The sequence below is a fragment of the Narcine bancroftii genome, chromosome 2 (genome assembly GCF_036971445.1).
Source record: "Narcine bancroftii isolate sNarBan1 chromosome 2, sNarBan1.hap1, whole genome shotgun sequence".
Taxonomy (NCBI): Eukaryota; Metazoa; Chordata; class Chondrichthyes; order Torpediniformes; family Narcinidae; genus Narcine; species Narcine bancroftii.
The window spans coordinates 319,210,261-319,232,042 of NC_091470.1; the positions used below are offsets into that span (position 1 = coordinate 319,210,261).

A 21,782-nucleotide genomic window follows, 5' to 3' on the forward strand; every position below is an offset into this window, starting at 1 on the left:
CTAGCTCTAATTTGTTTCATTATGTCATACTTGCCCTTCCCCAATGTAGTGCTGTTCTACAGGGCACAAGCCTAACCTTCTCCATAATAATCTTGAAAGTTAAGGAAGAGTGATTACTATTCCCAAAATATTCCCCCACTGAAACTCTGATCCCCTGACCTGGCTCATTTGTCAATACAAGGTCTTGTTTGGACCCCTACCTGGCTGGGTTATCTACACGCTGTTTCTGGAAAATCTTCAAAATACACTTCATATTCTGCCCCATTTAAGCCTCTGGTACTATGGATGTTTCAATCAATATTGAGGAAATTAAAATTGCAGTATAGGTCCTTTGGCCCTCAATGTATATTCCCACTAAAAAAAAACAAAACCTAACCTACCTCATAGCCCTCTATTTTTCTTTCATCCATATGCCTGGCTAAGGTTCTCTTAAATGTCCCTAAAGTTTCAGATTCCACCACCACCCCTGGCAAGGCATTCCAGGCACCCATGAAAATTGCATAAGAAACTTGCCCCGATGTCTCCCCTAAACTTTTTCTTCTTCATTTTGTACAGATGTTCTCTGGTGATTACTACCCCTGCCCTGAGAAAAAGGCACTGGCTGTCTACCTTATCTATGCCTTTCATAATCTTAAGGACACCTCTCATCCTTCTTTGCTCCAAAGAGAAAACCCCTAACTCTGCTAAACTTGCCTAAGACATTTTCCAATCCAGGCAACATCCTGGTCAATCTCCTCTGCACCCTCTCCATAGTTTCCACATCCTTCCTGTAATGAGGTGACCAGAACAGAACACAATATTCCAAGTGTGGACTCAACAGAGATTTGTAGAGTTGCAACATGACCTCTCAACTCTTAAACTGTTTTTGCAATTCTCCTTAATCTTTCTACACACTCTCAGGAGGCCTACTATACAGACCTATCAGAGCCATTGCCCCTTTATTATTACTGATCGCTACCTACACTGCATCTGTAGTTGACCCCACCATTAGATCCTCTTATTGGATATGTGACATCCTCTCTGATTAGGAATGCTAAGTCTCCCCCTTTTACCTCCTTTTTGATCCTGTTTGAAACTTCAAAACCCAGGAACTCTGAGCTGCCAGTCTTGTCCCTAATGCAGCCATGTCTCTGTAAAAGCCACAGCATCAGAATTCCAAGAACCTATCCAGACTCTAAGTTCATCTGCCTTACCCACAATACTTTTTCCATTAAAATAAACCCCTTCAGGCCACCCATCTTTCACCATTCACCTGTCCCTCCTTTCAAACTTCCTCGCCCTAGCATCTGCCATCTCCTTCATTTCCTGCCCAAGGCCACTCTCGTTTAAACCCTTTGCAAAAGCACGAGTGCAATTCACGCGAGGATTTGGTCCAACTCCGGTTCACCTGTGACCCTTCCCTGAAGTACAGTTCCCTCCTTCCCACGAAGAGAATTTGTTCATTATACGAGATGTCATCAAATCCAGAGAATGGGATGAATCTTTACCGGGTCTAAAGGGCAATGCATCTCCACAATTCAATTAAAAATGTTTTTGATTGAAGAATACAATACATTCATCTCATTATAAGTTTTATTTGGTCCCTCACAAGACTACAAAGGAGTAACCTGTGTTATAAATGGATAACAATGCTCAGTTTAAGTGCTGACCAAAGTTTCTTAAAAGACACATGAAGAAGGCAATGGTTATTCATGACTGGGCTACATAATTTATTCAGTAGTTTATGTTCCCCATTTCCAATTAAAACGTGTCTGTTAAACTGTAAAAACCATAGCACTTAAATTAACTGACCGTACAAATTATCATACATTTGCTGATATCAACCACGAAAACTGCAGGACAGCAGTAAAGGAACTAGAGAATTGTAGGCACTTAATAGGCTTTTGAAAACCTGTACCTGTTGATTTTTATAAGGTCTGAACCAAAATCTTTATTTCCTACCAATTAAAAAAAAAAGAAATTAATACACAAAAGATAAAATCCACATACTTCTGTGATTGTATCTACTGTAGCGCAAGTCACTAGTCTTTGGGTCTGTTCTGATTTACCATAATTTTATATCAGATCTTATGTACAGGAGATCTGCAAATACACATGGGCACAATTTTGCAGAATGTTGCCAAAAATAAATTCTGTACTCTGTTTTCCAGGTATTCATTTGCTAGATGCTTATCAAGCACAGTGTAAAATAAACATCATGATACTACTATTTTATACAAAGTAGAGATCTATGTTTACATAGCTCCCGTAGCAGAAATTACATTTACACATCTGAATTATCTGAAGACAAATTGCACCATGAAAACTATAGAAAGGCATTTTAACATACCTCAAAAAGATAAATTAATGAACATTTTACTTGCAAGATCAATTTTATAGGTATTATGACTAAATTATAGAACTCTGATAGAAAATTTAAGAAAACAGATGTAGTAGCTTTCATACTTTCTGTTTGCAGATGTAGTTTAACTCTTGTTTCTTCAAATTCAGTGAATGGACACTAAGCCACTATTCACCATCAAAATCATACGCATTAAGAATAGACCAGATGTTTTTTTTAAAAAAGAATACAGGGAAATGATTTAAATACAACAGGGATTGTTATAAGAAAGCCTAATGGCATTATCTCTATGCAAAAAAGCTTTAATTATTATCGTTCAGTGATCTCACAAATAGAGATTCTTGGAAGGTTTATGCATAAAATTCCTTGGTTGGTGCCTTTTGATATGCTGCAGTGGATGGTTTTCGTTCACCAAGATCGTAGCTACCTTCATCCTTCTTCCTCATGCGGTATACCAACAGCAAGATGAGGAAAATGGCAAACAAAAAGCCAATGACTCCTCCAGCAATAACAGCTAAAAGATAGATATTAGAATAGTGAGACAAATTTGCGCAAAATATGCATACAATTAAACACTTTTTTGTGGAAGTACAAAGTTAAAAGCAAGTACATTAACGTTTTGTTGGCATTATTTCAGTACTCAATTGGTAGAAATTGTACCTGGATCAGGGGTGACCAAACCTGTTTCACGTAAGAGCCACACATGATAATCTTCAGATGTTTGAGAGCTGCAACAATCATACGATCACAAGCTACGCCCACTAAAACTACCACTGCAGGCACCAGCTCATACGATTCCTGTCTCAGCCAACATGCCATATATGCCGCTGTATAGGGTGATCCGGATTTTCCATCTGAAGTGTTGGTTTTGAGTGATGCCCTTTGAATAAGAGTAACCCCAAATCTGGCACTTACTGCTGACCAGAGAATGCTGTTAAAAGTTCATCACAGTATTTTAATAACAAATTATCCTTAAAGGTTTAAATTTTATTTGGATATTTTAAAATAAACCACCGTTGGCTCCTGTAACAGGCCGTTTAAAGTCTGTACAGAGCCAACAGCTGTCGGTGCGTGTGGATGGACCCCATGGAGGAGTGCTAAGACTTTGCAAATAACTAATGGGGCATGCACAAGGTTGCATCGGAAAATGGCAGCAGTGCTGTGATTGCGGCGTCAAGATAAGAATTTTAGACTCTTTGTATAGGACAACTCTAAATTTAAGGTAACATTTTTAAGTTACGGGATCGCCCTATACAACAACATATATGGTATTTCTGCAAGTCGTATATTTTTTGTCAAAGCCACATATGGCTCATGGGCCATGGTTTGGCCACCCCTGACTTAGATTTATTTCATTGTGAACAAGATACTTTTTAAAAAAAAAAATCAGATGTTTACCCAGTTTAGATCCAGGGGAACATTGCAGTATTATTGGAGTGCATATCCATTGGCTCCTTGATACTTCAAATTTTTTTTCACAGCAATATACTCATTTGTGCCTATTTTCTGTGACTTTGGTGCGACAAATGCTCAGAGGCCAGGGATGCAAAAGCAGTTTGGGGAAAATTCAAGCAGGTACCTAACCATTGCCTAAATTGGGCAAATTATCCTCCTCCTGAACAGGCAGACAGCACCAAAGGCAGACAGAGCTTCTGGCTGTTGTACTGATAGTGCTGGTCTAAAGGGGAGATTAAGCTACTCAAATTATTTTCACTTCAAATCCTAGTCAGTGAGAGAACTGTTCCAAGTACTTATTCCATTAGAACATTAATTCTCTTTGGAAGTCAAAGTAGATGAGAGAACATCGACTAGAAGAATGTCAACATACTACTGTTACAGAATATAGTTATGTTTTGGGGAGATAAATTGGGGCAAGGTTTGTTAGTGCAGGTCACATACAAACACTTTAAAACAGATCTTATTTAAAATACTGGAGCTCTGCTAATGTTAGATATGTCAGACCTCAGAGCCTTTGCAAAAGCTTTGGAGAGTGCCCAAGAGACTTCACTAATGGATCATTGTTTACAAAAAGGCAACAGATAAATGAGCTTGTCAGAGCCACAGACAGTCTGGAGGGGACCTTGCTGTTCTAAGAGGGTCATGTGGTTTAGCAAGGAGATAGAATAAAACAGGCTTTTTTTTCTCACAGAGAGAGAAAGGAGAGAGAGAGATCACTTCTATAGTGTTATAGTCAGCAACAGCAGCTGGGACAGGAACAGGACAAGCTGGCAAGCTTGTGGAAAACCCCATTTGGAGGACGGGTTGTGAGTGCTTAATTCAGCCTGGTCAAAGCCCTTGCGGTTCATGGAAGAGGAGAGGACTGGCTGTCTAGTGTTTCACTTTGAATAAGAGAAACAAGAAGGAACTCTGTGGTGACTTGAAGAAAGAGGCTATCACCTGGAGAACCCTGAAGGGGCAAATTTCTTCGGCAAGGACACTGAAGTGGCTGGGTGTCCAGCATACAACAAATCTCTCTCTGAAAACTGACGGGAATCTTCCTGAGCAGTAAACATTTACCTTTTGGGCACCAAAGCCTGGTGAACTTCATAAATGTTAAATTCTGTGCACAATGTAAGAATTGCCCACAACCAGTGAACTTGGAGGAATGAGAAGTGAGATTGGACTATGAATCAAAGGACTTTTCTGAACGTTACATACATGTGCGTTTAGAGTTTGAAGGGGGTTAAGTTAGGTTGGTTAAGTCGATAGTGATAAGTTAAATTGTGATTCTGTTTTCATGTTTAAAGATAACTAAAAGCAACTTTTGTTTAAGTAACCATTTGTCTTGGTGAATATCTATTGCTGCTGGGTTTTGGGGTCAAAAAGTGAGATTGGAGTTGAAACAAACCATCCATCATAACACTGATTGAGGAAATTCCCAGATACTAATAATATGAATGAAATTATTTACTCACTGAGATAAACATTAACTGCAATGCATACTATAACGTATGCAGACCAGCACTATTCCATCTATGTAATTAGCTTAATGAAAATAGCCTCTAAAAGGCTACATTTAAAAAGCCAAGGCAAATGTGTGCTTTCATCAATAATATATAATTGGTCTATAAAGATCACAGTCATAAATGCTCACAGTACAGAAAGAGGCTCTTTGGCCCTCCATGCCCATGTCAACCATCAAATCCTGTCTATACTAGTCCCAGTTACCAACACTTGGCCTGTAACCTTCAATCCCTTTGTGGTTCAAGGGCATGTTTAAATAGTTCTTAAATGTTGAACATACTCACCTCCAAACTCAGTCAAACAGTGTATTAGATTTCTATCATCCTCCAATGGAAGTGGATTTTCTCCTTGATCCCCTCTGATCCCCTTCCTCCAACTGTATGCCCTCTGAATTTCAAAACCTCAGCTATGGGGAAAAGTTTCCTACCATCTATTCTTCTCAATTTTGTGTGCTTAATCCCTCAGCATCTGATACAAGCAAATAAATCCAGCCCACCCAGATTCTCCTCAAATTAAATACTCATTGCAAGCAACACCCAAGTGCATTTTCTCTGCACCTTTTCCATTGCAATCATGTTGATGAGAATTGTGCACAGTATTCCAAAGGAGCCTAATCAATGTTTAATAAAGTTATACCATAACATTCTTGCTCTAGTATTCCATGCCATGGCTATCCTGTATGGTTTCTTCACTGCCTTATCAATTTGTGTGGCCATCTTCACGGATCCTCTGTTCCTCAATATTCTCGGTGGTCTACCATTCAGTGCACGTTTTACCCTTATTAGTACATCCGCTTTCAGTTACCAGGATTAAATTCAATCTACTAGTTGCTCTGTTCATTTTACAAATGATCATCATTCAGTAGCCTATGATTAGTTTCCTCACCATCAATATTAACACCACCACCATATTGTTTTTGTCATCCGTAAACTTGTTAATCATATCTCCTAAACTCACATCCAAATTGTTAAAGTACAAACAGTAAGGACTCCTCCCACTGACCTCAGTTCCCATGGTGCACTACGAAAAGCTTCTAATCGCAAGAACAACCCCTGCCTGCTATTGCCAAGTTAACTTTGGATCCAGTTTGCCAAATTGCCCTTGGATTGTATGAGCCTTAACCTTCTCGACCAGACTCCCAAGCGGTAGCATGTTAAACGTCTCACCGAAGTCCATGTAGACCACATCAACTGCACTTCCATCATCAACATGTTTTATTACCTCTAAAAATTTTAAACAAATATGTCAGACAGGATCTTCCCTGAACAAAGCTATGATAAAGCTCTGGCTCGTCCAAGGGTCAATTAATCTTTTCCCTCAGATATTTTTTTCCCCAACAATTTTCTCACCACTAACATTTGACTTACAGCCCTTTAATTACTTGGTTTATCCCTCATGCCCTTCTTGAAGTGAAATACATTTGCTGTCCTTCACTTTTCTGGCATTCACTTCTTTTCCATCATTCAGTTAAAGAAGCAAAGTCAAACACAAAGCTCCCACATACCTGCAAGCACTTCAGTTCTCTGGAACAGGCTTTCTGAATGTTTTTCTGCAGACACATCATCGCCATCAGCATTAATAGTAGGCTTTTCAATAACAAAGTCATCTTCTTTCTTTGTTTCCTCTTTAACCAAGGTGTCTACAGTTGTCTGCAGTACAAGAGGTAATGAACAAAATGAAAAAGCAATTCCAAAATGGGTTTAAAGCAGAAAATGTAATTTAAAATTAAATACAAAATCTGCTTGTTCAAAAAATCTTTAACAGCTTCGCACAAGGGAACATGGTACATGCAGACGAGGGGAATGCCACAATGCAATATGGTAGCTGGGGGACTAGAACACTGAACAGACATTCCAACAAATTAATTCATTAGAAATGTATATAATACCAGTACAGTGATAAAATAAATAAAACCAACAAAACACAACAATGTTAACTGCAGAGAAAATAAATTCAACAGTCTGATTTTTTCAGTCAAAGTTGCATTTACTTGCCTCTGTTCGAACTGGTTTCCTGGCCTCTTTTTTCTGTGTAGTCGACTCTATTCTGACAGTTACTGATCTTGTGGCATCAACTGTTGGCTTGATATCTGGGTTCACTTGCGCTGGACTAAAGGTCACCATTTGTATCTCAGTTTCAAAATTGCCTGCAGAAAGAGAATATTTGCAAGAAATCAGGACAGGCTGCAGGATAAATATTAAACAGTGACAATTTTATTCCACTCATCAACTACAATGCAAAATCAGGACATGATAATATGATAATGATATTAAAGGTGCAAGGTTTTAAATGATTATGGTCAATTGTACTGGAAGAGAATGTGTGCCATTCCAGTCTCTCCATTATAGGAAGAATGTGGAGATTTTACAATAAAGAGTGCAGATGAGATTTGAAACATCAAATCTATAGCACAGTACAAGCCCTTTGACACATGGTGTTGTGCCGACCTAATAACCAATTCTAACAACTGCCTAAATTTTCCTACTGCAAAACTCTCCATTTTCCTTAGTTCCATGTAGCTCTCTAATAGTTTAGCCACCATGCACATTCCATGCATCCAATACTCTCTATGTTCAAACCTTACCTCTTATATCCTCCTTGTACTTACCCCCTAGCACCTCAAAACTCTACTCCCTTGGGAAAGAGCCTATCCACAAGATCAATGCCTCCCATCATCTTTTACACCTCCAGCAGATCATCCATCATGGTTGGTTGCTCAGGATGTTGCCTTAATTAGAGAATGAGCTACAAGGGGAGGCTGGTCAACCATGGGCTGTTTTCTCTGGAGTGTGTGAGGCAGAGACCTGATAGCAAGATTATAAAATTATGACAGACAATGGATGGGCTAAACAGTCAGTATCTATTTCAATCACGAAGCCCAAGCAAAATATATCTGGCTGTTCAAGAAAACGTGAGGAAATTGCAGAGACTGACTACTACCTCTCAATCTTCCCTGGTTTCCAAAGCTGTGCCTGAGGGCTGGAGGAGTGCAGTACTTACACATTGAAACAACTGGATGTTTTCTTTATTTGGATGCTTATGTTGCATACGGCTCTTTAAAAAGATACTGCAAAGTTTTGTAAATTCTACTCTCACACAAGTGATACACCTGGGAGACCAATCAGCAAGACTAGACATTCTCAACTTTTTTTTTGGCTATGGCCCCCTGATGGGCTCCTTCCCCATGAAGCAGTCAAGTTTTGGTTTCTTCTGTTCTTCTCTCCTACCAACTACATAGAAACCAAATATTTATGTTACGCAAGGTGAACAGAATATGAGGCTTTCGCTTGAATGTGCTGTGGCCCCCATTGAGAATGGCTGAGCTAGACCACGATCTGAAACAACTTCTGTTGACTGTTAATATTTATTATGTATTTTTGTATTGATTATCTTTTTAATTTAATACATAATATTAGTTGTTTTTTTTCCCCACAAAGGGCAGCACAGTTGGCATAGCAGTTAATGCAATGCCTTTACAGTGCCAGCGACCAGGACGGGGATTTGAATATGGTGCTGTCTGTAAGGAGTTCCGCGTGGGTTTTCCCTGCGGGCTCCAGCTTCCACCCACTGTTCAAAACATACGTGGGGAGGCGGGGTTGTAGGTCAATTGGGTGGCAGGGACTTGTGGGCCGAAATGGCTTGTTACCGGGCTGTATGTCTAAATTTTTAAAAAAGTAAATACCTGTTCATTCACTGCAGGCAATGCACATAAACATTGTTCAATGTATATGACAAGTAACTCATTAGTTTATTGAAGTTGCAATATGAGCTGATAATCCTGCAGTAAGTGAATAATCTCCTGACAGTCTTCCCATCTTCTACAAAACAAATAAGTGTAGAAAAACTCTCCAAGTCTAGATGATGCACACCAACAGGGCAAAGTAAGTGCCATGATTAGCACCCCAATTGCTATTGTAAAAATTCAGTGCCATCACAAGACCAATGGCTTTTGTTCAAAGTTCAAATTCAGAGTACATACAATTCTGAAATTATTTTTCCTGCAAGACAGGCAGAATTTCTACTTATTGGTAGTGCAAAAAAAAACTCTACTCAAAAAAAGATACATATGCAAGAGAAATGTAAACAAACTGTGCAATACAGAAAAAAAGTATTTAAAAATAAATAATGTGTAATGTAAAAGTCTTTAAATGAGTTATCTGATTATTCACTTACTGCAGGATTATCAGCTCATATTGCAACTTCAATAAACTAATAAGTTTCTTGTCATATACATTGAACAATGTTTATGTGCATTGCCTGCAGTGGATGAACAGGTATTGGTTTAGGTTATCTGATTGAGTCTTTTGTTCAGGAGTCTGATGGTGGAGGGGTAGCAACTGTTCCTGAACCTGGTGGTATGAGTCTTGTGGCACCTAGACCCCATTCCTGATGACAGTAGCAAGAACAGTACATGTCCCGAGTGGCGGAGTTCCTTGATGATTGCTGCTGCTCTCCGACAGTAGCGATCCATATAAATGCTGTTGGTGGGTAGAGTTTTGCCTCTGACTTACTGGTTTGTGTCCATTTACTTATGGGGGCTTTCTGCTCAGAGGTATTGATGCCCTCAAACCAGGCCATGTGACAGCTGATCAGCACTCTTTCTACTGCACATCTGTAGAAGTTTGCTGAGGTTTTCGATATCATATCAAATTTCCGCAAACTCCTGAGGAAGTAGAGGTGCTGACGTGCTTTCTTCAAGATGACATTAGCATGACGGGTCTAAGAAAGATCCTTGAGATAGTGACTCCCAGGAATTTAAATTTGCTCACTTTCTTCACCTCTGATCCCCCAATGATTCTTTTATCATACACCTGATTTTCCCTTCTTCAAGTTCACAATCAGCTCCTTGGTTTAGGTTATATTGAGGGCGAGGTTGTTGCTTATACACCATTAGACCAAATTTTCAATCTCCCTCGTGTAAACTGACTCATCACCTTTCTTAATACAACCCACTACCATGGTATTGTCAACAAATTTGCAGAGAATGTTGCTGTCATACCAAACCACACAGTTATAGGTGTAAAGTGAGTAGAGCAGGGGCCCTGTGTGGTGCTCCATTGCAGATGGAGATTGTGGAGATCATGTTCTTACCAATCCTCACTGATTGGGGTCTGGTGGAGAAAATCCAGGACCTAATTACACAGTGGGGTATTGAAGCTCAGGTCTTGAATCAGTTTTGAGGGGGTGACAGTCTTGAATGCCAAACTGTAACTGAAAGGTAAGGTCAAAAGTTTGAGAGAGCCATGGTTCTCAAGGGATATTGGAAACTTGGTTCAAAAAATGAGGGAGTACTACAATAAATACAAGAAACAGGGAGAAAAGGAGATGTTTGGGTACTATCTTGAATGTAAAAAGAATCTTAAGAAAGAAATTAGAAAAGCTAAAAGGTATGAGGTGGCTATAGCAAGCAGGATGAAAATAAATCCAAAGGGTTTCTACAAATATGTAAATAGCAAAAGTAAAGTGAGAGTCAAAATTGGTCCAATAGAGAATCAGAAAGGACAAATGTGTGTGGAGCCAAAAGAGATGGGGGAGGTCTTGAACAATTTCTTTTCCTCAGTATTTACTGAGGAGAAGGATATTGAACAGTGCAGGGCAAAGGAAGCAAAGGGGCTATAGTGATTAAGAAAGAGGTAGTACTGGAGCTTTTGAAACATATAAAGATGGATAAGTCTCCAGGTCCTAACAGGATTTTCCCCAGGACCTTGAGAGAAGTTAGTGAGGAAATAGTGGAGACTCTGGCAGTGATTTTTCAAATGTCATTAGAGACGGGTATAGTGCCGGAGGATTGGCGTATTGCGCATGTGGTTCCTTTGTTTAAAAAGGGTTTGAGGAGCAAGCCTAGCAATTATCGGCCTGTAAGTTTGACGTCTGTGGTAGATAAATTGATGGAAAGCATTCTTAGAGATAGTATATAGAGGGAGAGAGTCTGATCAGGGACATTCAACACGGATTTGTGTATGGAAGGTTGTGTTTGACCAATCTCATTGAATTATTTTGAAGAGGTGACTAGGAATGTTGATGAGGGTAGAGCAGTGGATGTTGTCTATTTGGACTTCAGTAAGGCCTTCGATAAGGTTCTGCATGGGAAGTTAGTTAGGAAGGCTCAGTCCTTGGGTATTAATTTGGAGGTAGTCAAATGGATTCAACAGTGGCTGGAATGAAGGTGCCAGAGAGCAGTAGTAGATAACTGTTTGTCAGGATGGAGGCCGGTGACAAGCGGCGTACCTCAGGGTTCGGTATTGGGACCATTGCTGTTTGTCATATATATTAATGATCTGGAAGATGGGGCGGTAAATTGGATTAGTAAATATGCAGACAATATTAAAATAGGGGAAATTGTGGATGATGAAGAGGGTTTTCAAAGATTGCAGAGGGATTTAAACTGCTTAGAGGAGTGGGCAGAAAGATGGCAGATGGAGTTTAATGCTGATAAATGTGAGGTGCTTCATTTTGGAAAGAATAATCAAACCAAGACATATGTGGTAAATGGGAGGGCATTTAAGAATGCAGTGGAGCAGAAAGATCTAGGACTAACGGTGCATTGTTCCCTGAAGGTAAGAGCGCACGTGAATAGGGTGGTGAAGAAGGCCTTTAGAATGCTTGCCTATATAAATCAGTGCATAGAATACAGGAGTTGAGAAGTAATGATGAAACTGTACAAGGCATTGGTGAGGCCAAATTTAGAGTACTGTGTGCAGTTCTGGTCACCAATTTATAGGAAGGATATTAACAAGATAGAGAGAGTGCAGAGAAGATTTACAAAAATGTTGCCTGGGTTTCAGCATCTGGAATACACGGAGAGATTGAGCAAATTAGGTCTTTATTCCTTGGAATGTAGAAGGCTGAGAGGGGATGTGATAGAGGTGTTTAAGATAATGAGAGGGATAGATAGAGTTGATGTGGAAAGGCTTTTCCCATTGAGAGTAGGAGAGATGGATACAAGAGGTCATGAGTTGAGAGTTGACGGGCAAAGGGGAAACTTCTTTACTCAGAAAGTGGTTACTGTGTGGAATGGGCTTCCAGGAAAGGTGGTGGAGGCAGGGTCAATTTTGTCATTTAAGAAAGAGTTGGATAAGTATATGGATGGGAGGGGGATGGAGGGGTCTGGGCAGAGTGCTGGTAAGTGAGATTAGAGGAGGGTACTTGGATCTGTGCGGACTAGAAGGGCCAAATTGGCCTGTTTCCATGCTGTAATTGTTATATGGTTATAAAGAGCAAGATATATATGCATTTTTGCTGTCCAGGTATTCCAGGGCTTTGTGTAGAGCCAGTGAGATGGCACCTGCCATAGATGTGTTGCTCTAGTAAGGAAATTTGAATGGATTCATGTCGGTACTCAGGCAGGAGCTGATATTCATCAACACCAACCTCTCAAAACACCATCACTGTGGATGTGATGTCACTGGTGAGTCGTCATTTAGGCAGCTTATTGGGGTACTGGTACAATTGAGTGAAAGGCTGTAGATACTGTGATTATAGTAAAAACTCCAAACTGCTGGAGGAACTCAGCTACTCTTTTAAGTGTCTATAGGAGACAAAATATATTGTCAACATTTCGGGCCTGAACCCTTCTTCAAGGGGAGTGGGGGGAAATCAGAAAAGGCAGAAGCAGGATATATCAGAAAGTGTCAGAATTCAAACAATGGAGGAAGAATCCAGACCAACAAATGGTGATATTTGGTTGTGATAAGGGACGAGGCAGAATTTATCATGTCTGTGGAAAAGGAGACAGCGAATAGAGAGACAGCAAAGGATGGTGTTTAACAAAAGCCAGAGAAGTTGATATCAATGATATCTGGCTGGCGGGTCCCCAGTTTAAAGATCAGATGTTATTACTCCCATTTACAGGTGGTCTCAGTCTGGCAGTACATGACCGTGGGAATAGGATGGAGAATTGAAATGGATGACCACTGGGAGATCCACGCTATTGTGGCAGACCGAGCTGAGGTACTCAACAAAGTGATCTCCCAGTCTATGTCTAGTCTCTCCAATGTAGTGGAGTCCACAACAGGTGCAATGGATGCAGTAGATGTCCCCTGCAGATTCACAAGTGAAATGTTGCTTCACTTGGAAGGATTGTTTGGGGCCCCGAATGGTGCTGTGGGAGGAGGTGTGAACGCAAGTGGAGCATCTCCTGCGGTCACAGGGGTAGGTGCCAAGGGGATGATTGGTGGGGAAGGAAAGAGTGGACAAGGGAGTCACAGAGGAAATGGTCCCTGCAGAAGGCGGAGAGGGGAATATGTCTGGATGTGGGAGCATGTAGCAGAGGAAATGGCAGAGGAAGATGTGTTGGAAGCAGTGGCTGGAGGGGTGATAGGTGAGCACAAGAGGAATCCTGTCCTTGTTACGCGCGGGGTCGGAGGGGGCCAGGGCAGAACATGCAGGTGAGTGCCGAGTTGATGGCAGTAGAGGGAAAGCCATGTTGTTTGAAGGAGGAGGACAGGGGTGATCATATGTGATGATCATCACATATCCCCCCCTGTCCACTTTCCGCAGGGACTGCTCCCTCTGTGACTCACTTGTCCTAGGTAGGATGCGCCCTCTGGTACTTTGGTTGCTGTTCAGAGGCACCAGATGTAGATGGAGCCAATAGTGGAAAGGGAGGAACATGTCTGAGCTGCATTCACAATTCACTACGTTTCTAATGGTCTTGTATTGAGTTCTGATACCATGCAGTGATGCATTTTGACAGGATATTCTCAAGGGTGCATCTGTGGAAGTTGTCGAGGACGCCAAATATCCCAAAACTCCTGAGCATCCTCTTGACCGTGGCATCGATGTGGCTGGTCCAGAAGACATTTGCATCCATGAACATGAAGATGTCTACTATCTCCACCTCAGACCTATTGATGTGGAGAGGGGAGTAAGCTCTAATCCTCTTCCTGATGTCTATGACCAGTGGCTTATGCATGCCAACGTTGAAAGAGAGGTTATTGTCCTGACACGAAGTCACCAGACCTCTATCGCCTTCTGTATTCAGATTCATCGTTGTTTGCGATCATGTCAACAATGGTGGTGTAACACGTGAGCTTATAATGGACTTGAATAGAGATGGAGTAGGGGATGGTCACGAAAATTCTTCACTGTCAATTATACCGTCACCTTGTAAGTGAACAATATATTAAAATTCCATCAAGTCAGTACCCTTTTCAGCTCAATGAATAAGAATAATTTCCCAATTTCCCAAACAACTTACCCATTTTAGCAAAGGAGATAACAGTACTGTTGATCTTTGTATGGCAACTGCTTCAGTCACATTCCTGTTTTTTTTCCCCTAGTCCTGTAAATTTATATAAGAGCCATTCTAATTCCCTTCTGAAAATTCCTTGCACAGGCAGAAAGTTGAACATCATGCCACTATTTGTACTGAAGATTACTCTGCAGTAGCCCTCTATTTTTTGGTCATCGCTTACAGTGTCTCTTCTAGTCCTTGAAACTTCTGCCAAAGGGAATATCTTCCTTTTATTGATCTATCTCTATATCAACTTCAGGATAAAAGGACATCAATTTAAAACAGTGATGTAAAAAGAATTCTTTAGTCAGAGGGTCACGAGTCTGTGGAACTTGTTGCCACAGGTGGCTGTGGAAGCAAGGTCATTGGGTGTATTTAAGGCAGAGATTGACAAATATGTGATGAGTCAGGGCATTAAGAATCACAGGAGAAGGTCGGGGAGTGGGACTTAGTGGAAGGATGGATCAGCTCATGATTAGAATGGCTGACCAATGGGCCTCCATCTATATCTTGTGATCTCAATTTGTCACAATTTTGTCCACCTTTATCAAATCTTTTTTTCCCTCCAAATAAAATCTTCTTTCTAACCTTGCATCTGAAATGCCTTCATTCCATGTGCTTACCAGAAAAAGGATGAATGTTCTAGTTTTGGCCAAACCAATGTTTTATACAAGGTTCAATGAAACCTCTGCTTGGCATACAACATGATTATGTGGTTTTCCAGGTTTGAATCATATGACGTGGTAATCTGACCAGTTGCAAATCTCCCTTGTGGAGATTGGATTGCATCATGTGCAACCAGACCATTCCTATTGCTTGCAGTGTGGATGAATAAAACAAAGCCTGCCTTCCCCCTTCAAATAAATCACGCCCTGATCTCCATCCATGGTGCAAACATTCCTGCCACACATCCAACCAGAACTCTCGTCTTCCCTGCAACACACCCATCATCTAACCATCCTGTCACAGAAGGCCTGAGGACCCTTACTGATTCACAAATGACCCCACCAGCAATCAAAGCACACCCATGAACCTTCAATGAAGCAGTGATTGCACAATCAAGTTAACCATCAACTGATGAGAACCTTCTCCATAACCCCTTTGAATCAATAACTCTCCCTTCCACCCCATGTCTCCATACCCCATGACCTCAGCTTTGCTTAATTTCCTTTATACTGTCTCCACGAGATGAGTGTGCCAAGCAAGGGCCTTCCTGAGAACAGAACACACCACCTTGTTTGCAAGCAGCAGGCATGCAAACGAAGTAACTGGCAATCAACACAACCCTGCAAAGGGAGGAAATCCAATGCAATGATTTTGGATCTTGCTCAATGTGTACAAATATCTTCCATTCATAGGCCCCTCATTATATTTGTTGTTTCTTTGTGTGCTCTATGGCAGAGTTCAGATTGTTTAGTTCAATGTCTGTTTCTCAAACAAATTTTGATGTCAATATTTTAAAGCTTTCAGCACATTAAAACAAGCTAGACAAAAAAAGTAGCCGATAATGCACAGATTATGAGTAAACTAGTCATCAAATTTAAACCTTGAATATTTCAGTCAACTTCTGCAAGCTCTTTGGGGAAGTGACTTTTGGAGGGCTCATAACTTTGGAGGTAAGAGTCACCTTTTTACCTGGAAAAGTACCATTACCACTTTTCACTATTGATATCATGCCACAGGATTTCCAAGTTTCTTGCATCAAAATTAGTGTTAATGGGAGTGTCCAGGCAGAAATTCCATGCACCTGGGAAAGCTGCCATCTCAAGATTATCCATCACTGCAAAATCACAGTACGACGTGAAAAAGCCACAAAAAATCTTCCAGACAAAACTAGCTTTGGAAAAGCATGAAAGTTCGCCATAAATAACAATTTATAAAATCTAATAATAAACTAAGCTTGTGCTTTTCATTTCCCACAAATGATCTGGAAATGTTTAATAGAACTATTCTTAAGTCATCGCAAATTTAAATATTAGAATTTTTCCATCTGCAATATTGTCATACTGCAATAGAGCTGCTTGCCTGTTAAGAAACAAGTTTTTCCCCCCCCCCCCCATTCAGTTCATAAGAACACAGGAGCTACCATGTCTGAGATATTTGGTAGTTTTCTTAATTCTCCTATTCATTCCTCAAAGCACTACAGACTGTCATTTTCAAGGTTATATTTAATTTCCTTTTATGAAATTATTCCTTCTACAATTAATAATGCAGTACTTGAAAGGGTCATCTGTAAATGCCTCTCATTCACACTTAATCTCTCCTTGCCATTTATCTTTTTTGTTTTAAAGTTTTTTTTTAATTGATTTTGGTAAAGGACATAAAAACAAAAAGGGTACAACTCAGAAAGATAGTTTGGACAGTTACATAAACTAAAATATTCTGTATATCATAAACAAATTGTAAATCATATCTATAATTCATATTCTAAAGAGTATATCCTTTTTAGAAAAAAACTAAATAATACAATAAAGGAGGAAAGAAGAAAACAGTAGAGCAGAGAAACTCAAACCTCTTACCTAACCGCGTTGCCAAATGCTATATATGACTAGTATTAAAAGAAAAACTAAGGTTAAAAAAAGGAACGTGGAAAAGTTTAAGTCAGACAATTTAATTACATTGAAGTGAAATTATAAAGTAAGATAATGAGTCATAAATGATCCCCCCCAATAATTTCTGGAATCTTATACCTGAATTATTAATTGAATAACAAATCTTTTCCATATTCAAACAGGACATGATGTCATTCCACCACTGATCATGAGTAGGTGGGGCAGCATCCTTCCAATTAAGTAAAAATCGCACATCTTGCCTAAAGAGGAAAAGATATAGCGCGACCCTGAACCAGAGATAAAGAAGAATCATTCTCTCCCATTGTGCTGAAGAGGGACATCAAAGGAGGCGGTGACAAATCTATACTGAACATTTTTGATAAAGTATGGAAAACCTCTCTCCAGTATTTTTCTACTAGGACAAGTCCAGAACATAGGAATTAATGATACTTCTCCCCTCTTACACCTGTCACATCAGGGAGTCATATCAGAATAAAAGCAAGACAATTTAGCCTTAGATAAATGTACTCTATGTACCACTTTGAATTGTAATAGACAATGTCGAGCACACAACAAAGAGCTATTAACCAACTTAAGAATTGTGTCCCAATCCATATCCGATATAGTCAACTTTAAATCCTGTTCCCAAGCTTTTTTGATTTTAACTAACAAAGTCTGATTTAAACAATAATTTCTTGTAAATAATAGATATTCAACCTTTACAAGAAGACAAAGTTAGAAAACTCATCTACAAAATTTGATTCAGACTCTCTTATCTGAAATTAATTTTCTACATGCCCACCCATGTCTGCCCTAATTTTGAATATTTTAATATAAAATTTGACACCGTGAAAAACTGGAAAAAAAAAGTGCTGGAAATGTGGAGGCACAAATGACTCCAGATGCTGGAACCTTGAGGAATAAAAATAAAACAAACTGCTGGAGGAACTCTGGAAATATTTTGTTTCAGCTGTTTTCCGTCCACAACTGATCTCCCACGTGGGGTCATGCATCTGTGTTGTTCTGGCACTCAGTTAGAGACCAGAAGAGACCCAAGTATCATTTTATAGCTCTGTAGCTCATATTGTGGTATCCCATTTTTAAAAATGTTATTATCTTGTGGTTCCACTTTTGAAGTTCTGTGCATGTTTTGGGGTAAAAAATCTCTATCAGGTCTTGATTTTATGTGATTTGAATACACCAAGGTGACAAATCAACTTGTCAAATCATTTGAAATTTTGCAAGTTGGATCTGATGTCCAGTTTAGGATTACATTCCCTTGAGTATTAAACTAATGAAAAATATCAATCTGCAGAGCACAGAACTTTCTTTACAAGGCATTCTCAGCTGCAAGTATTGTGAGCAGCTGGATGTGGCAGAGTATGTGCTGAATCACCAAATGACCACAAACATTTCTCTGTACAGACCAGGATCAGCATCCCAGGGATCAACTATGTACTGTAGGGTGAATGTGATAAAATTAAGGAAGGACCAGGTTGAGTGATGATTGGATTAGGAAGGGAGCACTCAATTACAATCCAAATGGAAATAATTTGCTCTCTCAATAGGGATGTCTGGCCTCACAAAATTCCAGAGTTCTTGGCTCAGTTTTTAGGTAAAACAAGGATGGCAGCAGGAGGGAGATACTCTGCTGGCACAAGGAGTTTCTCTTATGAGAGGAGAGAGAATCTGTACTTGGTCTTTTAACTCTGATCCTCTTGCAAGAGCTCTGAAAGTGTACACGTACAGGGCCATTTTCCAGATACAACTGGGTTATCTAAGAGATTTCACATATTTGAAAGTTGCCATCCTCAAGTATCTCCTGACTTCTCATTTCTGGGGTGGAGGTGGGGGGAGAATCTCATTCTAGCGAAGCAAGGGAGGCATCCTGTTCAAGAATGGGATGAAACAGTGTTCTCTCTCTCTCTCTCACACAGAACATTTTAAGCCCAGCTTGTTTATCAAGATGGTCCAAGTGCTACTTTTAATGACTTACGGAGGTGCCAAATTAAACTATGTAATATCTTAACTGAACAGATGGAGGTGGTGGTATAGTGGCAGATGGTGTTTAGATTTACCAGTACTGCACTTTGCAGTGTCACTGAAGTCTTGAGAAATTTTTTATCCGGTGCAAGATTGATCACTAGTAGCAACTGCATTATATTAATCATCTTTTAACTATCAGGTGTGATGTGAGTGTTACATTTTTTTAAAACCAACATTCAATCATGTGATGTCATCCAACAAAATAGACAAGCAACAAATTGCAATAATCTGAAAATGAATACAAGTTTAAAGTTTATAAAACTGTTACGTATCCACAAAGATTTAGTCTTTTTACAATGCAATTTGTTTAACCTGGATGAAAAGGATTTTGTTTGCATTTAGAAAAGCACCAAATTCATATGCATAACATAACTAGAGAGCCAAGGATTTGCATGTTTCTCCTGCATGAGATGTGCCAAATCCTTATTTGCTTAATAGAGCAGACATTTAGCAATGTGTTATACTGCAGGTGTGAATTGAAGGCTTCACGCCTTTGTTTAGTGGCAAGTGAGGTGTGCTTGACCATGCATAAACCTGGAGCAGAAAGATTCTGAAACTACTAATAGAAAGCAGTAAATAGATCAAAGCACAATCCAAAACAGCAAGTAGACTCCTACTAATGGCCAGACCAGAGGTCCTGGGAATACTGTGCTCTGAGCATTCTGTCAGCTGTATGTGGAATGCACATGGGATTAAAGCCTTCATCTAGAGGCATGCAAATTCATGGATTTACAGTTAGAATAATACACAGCTCCACTGAAACAGAATCTGGAGTCTTGACAACTCACTGTTGAATCCATGACAGGCCTGAGTTACTGAGATCAAACAAGATCATTTATCATTCCCAGCCTGGTGCTCTTCGTTGCCTTGTAGGTGCAGGCTCAAAGTACAGAAAAATTTCAGGCATTAGGCAAGAGCAACTGGACATGGCTCTCTTGAACCAAGCATTGGTGTGAGCAAATGGTGGTGAGAAAAAGGTGGAAGATGGTGTGAGGGAGAATGTGGAGATTCCATTTATTTATATAATTTGTACCATTTGAGTAATTAAAATTCAATTCATGTGAATATTTTAACTCTGGGCAAGGAACGAGATTAGTCTCTACAGACATCCATCTTCAGTTGGATGTGCAAAAAAAAAAATCACTATATTAGCATGCAGACCTGCACAATATTGTAACAATTGGCATAAAAAACACACAACTCTGATAAGAAAACTGTTACAAAAAGAGGGAGATTTGGTTCTGCTGCTCATAGGAACCAATGTTAGTACATATATGGGGACTTTGTATTTAATAATACCATGCAAACTTATTCGTATTCACAGATACCCACAAGACAGAAGTTCATAACCTAGGGACATCCTGTCCTGGCTTGTTGTTTGATACATAAACTTCCCACTGCTCCAGATCTCTGACAAATGATGCCTGGATCAAAGCATTCCTGTTATTTCCGAGATCAGAATGGAAAAATCTCAGTTAAACCAATGGAATGAATAGTTTTAGCACTGTCCATGGACCAGAAACAATGGCCTCAAATTTAATCCACAATTGTTAGATGTAACTGAATCACAAAAATCAAACCCAATAAAGTGCATACATTCCTGCTTTTGTTTCAATACTTAAAAGCCAGGTGCCAAGCAAACCCATCTACTGTCTCTATCTGCTCATTAGGTTTGTCTCTACCCTTTGCATGACAACTGAAGCCATAATCTGCAATCTGAACTGTAATCCTGCTCAGTGCTCCCTTTCGCAGTCCAAATCCCTTGTGTTGCTTGCTCCCTCCCAACAGCTGAGGTCCAAATGGTCCCAAGGCTGTTCTCCCTCCCACTTCCTGAATCCCTCCAATAGTTAGTCAGGTGGCTTATCAATAGTTAGTCAGTTGGCTTCCTTGCAGGAAGAATGAAGGTACCTTGAAATTTGGGTCTAAATAATAGGGTAATACTCAAGTTTCATGCCAAAGCATTTAGCATTTCCATATCAAAGTCTCCTTCTGAATCCTTTCAATATATTGGTATTTCTTGAGGAAAGGTTGGGTCTGAAACACTGTTGGAGTCAGAGTGTAATGCTGGGCTATATACAAAACCCACTGCTGCATCCCAGGACGGTCAATGCATCCAGGTGGCTACCACATACCTTAGAGGATTGCCAATCCATCTGTTGCATTGAACATTGTTCTCACAGAGCATTGAGAACATGAAATATACTCCACAAAGAGGAGCTTCATTGCAACATCATTAACCAAATCTACAAAGAGGCAAAGGGTTCAGCTTATATAACTGATAATGAAAGAATAAACAAGAAGAGTAAATCTATTTGGATTTTGCCACAGACCAGTCCACCTGTGGCATTCTCAAGTGAGTCATCAGGAAGCCACAGTAAAGCTAAAGTGGAGGGGAACCAAGGAGCTGAAAGGAAATGGTTTGGTTGTTGGCAGCCTATCAAATCATCTCCTGGAGTCTGCTGCAAGAATTCTTCAAGGCCAGATGCACTAGAGTTGAATTGTAGCTGTTTTATTGGTGGGGTTGGGGGAGTGGCTGTGGAAAGACCAGAAAATCCGAGTCCCTTTGCAATCCCTCAACGTGTGTCTATGCCCATATTCAACAGTACCAGGACAAGAAATATGACCTGATATAAAAGCAGAAAAT

General features: G+C 39.9%; 1 protein-coding gene across 2 annotated transcripts in view; it reads right to left on the reverse strand.

Annotated features, from left to right (window-relative positions):
- Positions 1–1,554: 1,554 nt before the first annotated feature.
- The window catches only part of sdc2 (syndecan 2), a 111,647-nt gene continuing 91,419 nt past the window's right edge, over positions 1,555–21,782 (reverse strand). For both annotated transcript variants that reach the window (XM_069921797.1, XM_069921796.1), the window contains exons 3-5: positions 7,300–7,451; positions 6,810–6,954; positions 1,555–2,855 (exon numbers count right to left, since the gene is read on the reverse strand). In XM_069921797.1, coding sequence (XP_069777898.1) covers positions 2,692–2,855; positions 6,810–6,954; positions 7,300–7,451 — 461 coding nt within the window. In that variant the 3' untranslated portion in view covers positions 1,555–2,691. The remainder of the gene's footprint in view (positions 2,856–6,809; positions 6,955–7,299; positions 7,452–21,782) is intronic.